The 8,761-nt window shown below is 34.6% G+C and overlaps 1 protein-coding gene across 2 annotated transcripts; it reads right to left on the reverse strand.

The window, feature by feature from the left end:
- Positions 1-3,121: 3,121 nt before the first annotated feature.
- LOC131074502 (TMV resistance protein N) lies at positions 3,122-7,601 on the reverse strand. 2 transcript variants are annotated; one of them, XM_058011136.2, is made up of 5 exons: positions 6,815-7,601; positions 5,582-6,668; positions 5,137-5,481; positions 3,788-5,056; positions 3,122-3,689 (listed from the first exon to the last, which is right to left on the reverse strand). In XM_058011136.2, the coding sequence occupies exons 1-5, from the start codon at positions 7,504-7,506 to the stop codon at positions 3,249-3,251; spliced, it is 3,834 nt and encodes a 1,277-aa protein (XP_057867119.2). In that variant the 5' UTR covers positions 7,507-7,601; the 3' UTR covers positions 3,122-3,248. The 2 variants fall into 2 exon arrangements, with proteins under 2 accessions (XP_057867119.2, XP_057867118.2); XM_058011135.2 differs by having other exon boundaries at positions 3,122-3,698.
- Between the last annotated feature and the right edge of the window lie 1,160 nt (positions 7,602-8,761).

The raw sequence follows: 8,761 nt of genomic DNA on the forward strand, positions 1-8,761 counted from the left end.
AATGTAAAATATTAAAAGATATATATTTTGGAATATTCATTTGTAGATCTATAAAAAGGTATTTTTACATTTCAATTTTTTTTTTTTTTGGTAGTTAGACCCAATTGATATAAAATATACATTTAGTATACACTTCCAACTGGAAAAGTTGTGGTCCATATACAACTTATCTATATAGACCATATGTTTGACTAAAATTATTTTTTGGTTTGAAAAACTTAAATTCAATTTTGCTAATAAGTTGGCCTGAAATGTGATATAGTATTGTACTTTTACCTGAATCACAAACTAAACTTTGCTCTTTTGTTGCTTGCATATTATTCACATCCAATTCACATCAATCCACATGTATTCCATACCTCAACTCGTCCATCTGCATATCTATTTATACAATATTATTCATTGAAACCCTCAACTAGGTTGACCATAGACAAAATAAACGTGAATTATAAAATTTGGCCACTTGGAACCAAAACTACATGATGCGGTCCACTCCAAGAGATAAAGTGGAGCAAAACTCATCAAAACACATCTTCCTTAGTTGATTCCAATGAACCACACATGCTACAATATCTACCAAATTTGGCATCAATGAAATATGTTGTACACCAATAAAGCACGATAACTAACCCAAATGCATCACCCAATACAATATACTCAATGCAAATCTACACATACCATAGTGAGATCCATATCATCATTCTAACACAACCTCCAATGCATATCCATATTAAAAATTATGATGCAAATAAGATACACCACCTGAGTCAACCAAAGAGGAACATAGTTGACATCACTAAACACATAACAATATAACTTCACCTACCAAACAAACCAATACTAGAAAACTGAACTAGAATACTGCATGAATCACCATGTTGCAACACATGAATCCCCATAGTGGTAGAGTATTCTCTAGACAAATCTTAATAGACAACCTCATTGTTATCAAACCGCCAGAACCAACTACATCACCTAAGAAACTAAGAACCCAAAAACATGATAATGTAACATCCACAGAGCATAGTAATTATATCCAAAATCATAGGCCATGAACAACAATAATTGCATGAATGCAATGCATTCGTTCAAAGAGACATTTAAATGCTCTTAGACTTGCATATTGAAACTTCCATTATACCATCCTTCTGAAAACATCAAATACCTACTCAACATCATCACCAGACAACATAGCAACATCTGAACACTCATATCTAGACCAACTACAACATCCATACAATTGAACAACATCAACAAGTTTAACGCCAATGACAACACAATACAAGTTTCCAACACTCCTGATAAATATCAACTGGGAGAATATTAGTACTTAGGGGATTTTCACATGGGGGAGTTCTTGTGGAAAGAGTACACAATCTTCTTCGTAGTGCAATGTGGTTATTTCTTAAAATTATGTCATATCATTTATATGTTGATTAATGTATGGCAATGTTGTGATAGTAGGTGTAGAGAAACATACACTTGTCTACATATGGAGATACTGTAACAACCGCTAGAATATTTAAATGGATGAACTTGTAACTACATAAGTGTTTAATACTTACTAGAAGAACACTCATTGATGTAGGTGCACTTGTGATTGAACACATGAACATGTGAGATCTAAAGATCAAATATTATCCTTGAAGATGACACAATGTGCCACAAGTTGTATAAACTGAAGTTATGTTTGTATGTTCTTACTACAAGAAAGGCATTGACAACACGGTGGTTGTTCTAGAAAAATATTAATACAATAGTGTATATGTTGTAACGATTGATTCACAATGTAGATTAGTGACAAAATTTACAAGGAGATTATCGATGTGGAAATTCATACTTGATGGTAAGCATGGTATGTTGATCTCATGTATTCTTGAAATATGGTTACATGATGAACTTTGTATTTTGTAAGTTAGTTATATAGTGGGCATTCCCATGAATATGTCTATATATATTAGGTTTTTGTGAATGTTCTAAGAAATTTGAGGTTGTGAATCTCATTCTAATAGACACCAGAGATATTTGTACATTGTTGGTGTGTAAACAATTGAGAGATTATAGAAGAAGGCTATGTTGTATATTGAGACTATTTCAAGGTTTTCTAGAGAGCTTGTTGTTTTCAATTAGTGTTGATTGTAAATGATATAATCATTAACATACTTTGGTTGTGGGTTTTCTTTTGTAAGGGTTTCATATGTAAAATCTATGTCTTATGTAATCTTGTAGATACATACTATTCCACTAATTTCATGTGTGTTGATAATTAGATTTTGTGCATGATATTGACTATTAATTAAGCACATATTATTAATAATTCATTATTTTACTTTGTTGGTCTTTTGTAATAGGGGTAAAAATCCCTAACAATAGATAATCATTCAAAAATTAGAAGCCTACATAAGACATGCAAATTATTTGGAAAAATGTATTAAAGAGATGTGGTCTTATCTAGTAGCATGGTTGTGGGGTGTGCATAAATAGGTTTAATGAGGTGGACTTTGGAAAGTTGGAAGCAAATTTAGTTGATAGTTGTAAGCCTAATTCCACAACCTTTGTTAGCATCCTCCCAATGTATGCCAAAATGGGAGATTTTGAAAAATGTATCAACAATAATAAAAAATAAATTTTATTTTTGTTATAGTTACATGTGCCTTAATAGACTCACATGCAAGATGTTGAAGCATACACAACGCATGTGAATTGTTTGACAAGTTGTCTCAAAGAATTGTAATCTCATGGAACACTAATTTGACAATATTTACCAACATCATCCCACTAGTATCAAAATGAGAGCTTTAGATCAAGTGATACAATTCCATAAAATTGTGATGTTTGTAAAGTGAGTTTATCATGAAATGAAAAAATCCTTAATTTGTTAAAAAAAATTAATTAATTGTAAATTTTGTATAAGCAAGATGTCCATTGGGATATACAATTAGATATTTATATGTCAAACTAATATACTCAATAACCATTTTGAAAACAAATATTTACTCAAACATACAAATCAAATAATAAGACATCCATCTTTATGTTTTTTTGTATCCATTTATATTGACTGTCTATTTTTTAAACTAAAAATTATTTGCTCTTTCCACTAAAATATTATTAAAAATCATAAAAAATTATAAATATTTATAAAATAAATAAATTTAATATACATTAAAAATTTACCAAAAATACAATAAATATCATCATTAAATGGCGCCTTTTCCACACTTTTCCTAACTTGTATTTGCATATAATTAATCTGATAAGAGCACCCATAAACGATTGAAAGCCTCCACAACTCTCTCCTCTTCTCCCCTCACAACCAATCCCTTCTCCGCTTCTGCTAGTGAATAGAACTCTACCCTTGATTGTCCGTGAAGTGGAATGCGATTGTGGATCCTGGAATGTTGTGTGATGACACCTGTCCATACCCATTTACCCTCCTCCATAGGAACATCCCAAATAGATAAATTATTGTGAAATAAATTCAATGAAGTATTTGGAGATTCACAATTCACAACAAAACATAAAAGAAGGCAGCACGCAGAGGATGGGCATTTGAGGGATGCTCCTGACTTGATTTCCTGTTTAGCGAAGGAGTCAACCACGGAGAGACCCACAAAGTCAAAGGAGTTTACAAGTGAGGCCGCATCAGGAACCGCCCGCGTGCATATGAATGTTTCGTCGGGAAATTTCTGCAAATTCTTTGCAAATCAACACACAATTCTTGGCAATTCAAGGCACAATCAATTGAAAATAATTAGAATTCAATATTCTGATAAACTATTCTTACCTTCATGCTTTGAATGCAACCTTCAACGCCTGGTCTGCTGATTGCTCTGAGATCCACGTGTCTCAATCTTACCATGCGCTCCAAACTTCCTATACCCGCCTCCTTCCATCTCGTATCCACTGTCAGCCTCTCCAATGCTCTGCAATGTTCCAGACCATGGATTTTCTTCACTCCATAGCACCCTTTCAGTTCAAACTGTTGAAGAAAAGTTGATTGTGCAAAACTGGGAAGCGCATCCAACTCAGGGCACCCAATTATCGACAGCGATTGAATGTTTACCAGACCTTCAATACCCTTTATGTTCCTCAACATTTTACACCGTACCAAATACACCGTCTTGACTGCAGTTGGAAGGACATCTATCTCTGTTAGACGGTTATTGTTACTAAGATGAAGAGATTCAAGGCCCGGACAACAGTCTTCGGAGATGGAAACCTTGCACACTTCAATTGCATCCAGATTTATGATCTTAAGATTGTGCAACGAAGAATTTACAAGATCTAATTCACTGATTGAGCAATTCGATATAGATAGTGTTTGGAGATTAATTAGTTGCCCAGCTGATTTTGGTAAGGATTTTACTCCTGAATTCTTTATATATAACCACTCTAGGAGATTAAGACGACCTAGAGAGTCGGGTAGACATTCCAGGTTGGGACACATTACAATTTGAAGATTAGTCAAGGAAGATAAATCTCCAATAGATGTTGGCAGGCTTGTCAACAACTCACTTCCGATCCTCATCTGTTGCAACTTGCTCAGTTGGCCGATGTTCACTGGTATGTCCCTCAACTTCCCTGTATCATTTAAATTTAACAGTGTCAATGAGGCCTGATTTGTGATGTGACGAGGCAACTCTTCCAATTCCCTGCAACCAGAGAAGCTCAGATGCTCCAAGTGTGTCATGTTTTCCAAAATGTCTGAATCTAAGATGAGGTTAGAACATTTTTGTAAGTTGAGGTGTTGCAGGAGTGCGAGCTTCTTGAAAGAGACTGGCAACTTCCTCAATTCCACGCAATCAGACAAACGAAGGTGCCTCAGATTTCTCAAATCGCCAAAACTGCAGGGTAGCGATGACAGCTCCCGACACCTTTCTAGCTCCAGGTGCTCCAGCGATTGAAGAAGACAAAATTCATCCGGCAGATTGCTCACCTTGCTCCCACCACTCACGACTATCTTTTTCAAATGCCTGAGACATCCTATTGACTCTGGAAATCTTTGGAATTCAGAGCAGTCAGAAATTAGCAACTCTCTCAGTTGCACTGGAGCCTGCAATAAATTCTCAATGAGATCGACTGAAAACCAACCAACATTAAAAATATTGAAGAAAGGATTTGTAAGAAACTTACATTGCTGTCAGTCTCCCACAGTTCTTCTAAGTGATTTTTCCCATCCCTCTTTTGGTAGAGTTCTAAAACCCTCAAATTTTTCATTGAATTCAATGAGTGAAGATTTCTCTGCTCAATGCTAAACCAACGAAGCCATACCAGCTCTCTTGATAGATCACCAATCACTTGATTATAATAATTTCCACTCACTTGAAGAATTTTTAATCCAAGAGAAGATGGCGCCAGGCTACGAAATCCTCTGCTTGTGTTAACTTTGAGCTCTCCACGCTCGGAACATTGAGGAAACTGCTCAACCTCGCTTGTTGATTCATCTCTTGTAACCATGATTGCTCGAATGGCAATTCCCTTTTAAATATAAATAAAAATAAATCAGAAAATTATGGAAACATTTAACTTCATGGAAACAAGAAAAAACAGGTAGGCAAAGATAAAGTATTAATACTACCTGCACATCATTGTGAACATTAATAATCTGTTGAGAAGACCAAAGACGGTAAGGTGACTGATGATTTGCAATTTCTCTTCCCAAGTCTCGTAAATGATCGTGCATTCTTATGTACTCATCATTCACAAGTTCAATAAGGCACTTATTCAAGAGACTTTCCCAACTGCACAGTCCACTCCCAATTGATCCATCCCAAGCTGCAATGACTGAAGTTTTCTTTTGACCAATACAAAAACAAGCTGCATCTAAAAATGCTTCTTTCTCTTCATAATCTAGGGCATCATAACTTATTTTTAGTCTATTTTTTATATTATCAGGCAGTATCCTAACAATCTTTTGTAATTGATTCTTCCAATAATCTTTATTGGATATGCCATATAATTGTGCTCCAAATACTTTAAGAGATAGTGGTAAGCCATTGCAAGCCTCGATGAATTCTTCAACAAGATTCTCAAATCCATCATCTGGACATGGTTTTAAGAAAGCATGCCAACAAAAAAGCTTCTTGGCATAAGGTGGATCTAGTGCTTTCATTTTATAAATGGACGAGATACCCCAACGTTGGAGTACTTCAAGCTTTCTTGTAGTCACTACAATCAAACTACCCCGTCCAAGACTATCCTTCTCAGGCACTAGAGCATCCATCTGATCTACATTATCCACATCATCCAAAACAATGAGCACTCGAACAGATCTCAAACGAGAGGCAAGGATGCCCTTCCCTTCTTCTATATTGTCAACTGATACACCCTGAAGACCAAGATCTCCTAAGAGTTTTTGCTGTTTCTGATGTAATACACTTTTGGAATCAGCATCTCTAATATCTAACAGAAAACTAGACTTTTCCATAGTTGTGTATTTCTTATTATATAACTGCTTAGCAAGAGTGGTTTTGCCAGAACCACCCATGCCCCAAATTCCCACTATTTGCACAATGCTTTCACTCTCTGGAGACTCAAGTGTTGTTCTTTCAAAGTCTATGACAGCTTCATCTAGACCAACTGGGTGTTTGGCAACCACAAACGGCACATTTTGTATTACTTTCAAAACACGACTGACAATATTCTTGACCACCCTCCCACAGTCACTGAACATATCAGCAAAACGAAACAGGGCAAACATCATTTAACATGAAGTGTATACAGAAAAATAAGAAAAAAATAAAAGAACTGAATGCAGAAGATGATTGATAAGAAAAGAATAAGTGCTGAACACAAATCATTTACTACTCACTCATTGTTATCAATGATCTCGCCGACAATGCTGCAAACATCTTCGACAGCTTTCTTCCACTCCTGGATCTTTTCTGAGCTGTATCTACCCTTCTTTATGTGCTGGGAGAACGCATCAGCATACATTCCTTTTCCATGTCGGACTTGACCAGGCTGAAGATGGTAGAAAATAGGAATAATTTGGGTGCCAGTTTTAAGCATATATGAAAGCTCTGCTAAACACCAGGGGGATTGTGCATAGGTCTTGGAAAGTATAGCTATATGGAGCGAAGCACTGTGCATTGCTTCTTCAATTTCTTTAGGCAAATATTCCCCCAATTGAAGCTCTTGGGAATCAAGAAAAACCCTCAACCCCATGACAGAGAGGGTATGATAGAGAGTGGCTGCTAGCGTGTGTTTGACATCAGGGCCACGATGGTTGATAAACACATCGTAGGGCACCTTTTTCCCCGACATTGAGGAAGTAGCAGAGGTAGATACTATCTCTTGAAATGCATTGGTAAGCAGAGGAGTAGAGGAAGATGTATCTGGCGAGGAATGGGATTGAGTTGAACAGAGAGAAAGAAAGAAAGAGAGCCAATTGAAACAGGATGAAAACAGGGTAGAAGAAATAGATGGGGATGAAGCAATTTCTTGAGATGCATTTGTGTGCTCATCATCTGGTTGACGCCCAGTGTTAGAGGTAGACGCCATGAAATCTGGAATAAGCTTTGAGAAGGAGAAATTTCTGAAAGTAAAGACTGGTGGGTGAGGAGGGCAATTTTATGGTGTGTGTTTGCAGGAGTAGAGTCGTGATAAATATAAGTGATGAAAACGCGTGGAAGAAAAGCAGAAGCATATTAACTAGAAAAGTCAAAAAGGAGGGTGGGGTACAACGCGTAAACTGAACGTGGAGGGGCCTCCTTAAGGAATCTTGTCACAATTATAATGATGGACATTTTGTTTTGTTCAATTGTATTAAGTTAAGATTGTATTTCATTTTTTAAAGTTAAATCAATTTTATTATTATGATAATAGATATTTGTGGTGGTGTTCAATTATAATAATTCAACATTTCATTTAGCAAAAGTAAAACAGCTTTCATAAGGAATTCTGTTATAATTATGTTAGATGGACATTCATCATATTGTTCAATCATAATAAGATAAGATTTCATTTCATTTTTTAATGTAAAATAAATTTTGTCGTTATTATGATGATGGATCTTTGTTGTGTTATTCAATTGTAATTATTCAAAATGTCATTTCATTTTTAAAAGTAAAATGAATCTTGTCACAATTATTTATGATGATGGACATTTGTTTTGTTGTTCAATTGTAATAATTGACGACCCCACTCCAATTATAAAAGCAAAATGAATCTTGTCAAAATTATGATGATGGAGACTTGTAGTGTTGTCCAATTCCAATAATTCAAGACCTGGCTTCATTTATAAAAGAAAAATGAATCTTGTCATAATTACAATGATGCAATTTATTTATAGTGTTGCTCAATTGCAATAATTCAAGACATCGTTTCACTTAACTCTTAACATTTTAGAGTATGATTATTCTTCATTTTTTAATTTGACATAAAAGTTATTTTTAATAAATAAAAATAATATAAATATTTAATATTTGAACTCTTAACATTTTAGATTATGATTTTTCTTAATTATTTGATTTAATAGTTAAAAAATATTTTTATAAATAAAAATAATATAAATGATGAAATACATAGATTGCACAGTTGACGAATTATGTGTATATAAAAAAAAGTAAGAAATGTTGATAAAAAAGAATGACTACTATGTGGATGGATTGATTTTGGATTACAGAGGAATTTTTGTAGAACTAATGCAAAAGCATTTGAAGTTTGTAAGGGAAAGTACACAAACATGGGCAATCATCAAATAAATTTTTATCCAATTATAATTTACTTAAAGATGCTTAATTATTAATATTTTAAT

Source organism: Cryptomeria japonica, chromosome 9 (assembly GCF_030272615.1).
Source record: "Cryptomeria japonica chromosome 9, Sugi_1.0, whole genome shotgun sequence".
NCBI lineage: Eukaryota > Viridiplantae > Streptophyta > Pinopsida > Cupressales > Cupressaceae > Cryptomeria > Cryptomeria japonica.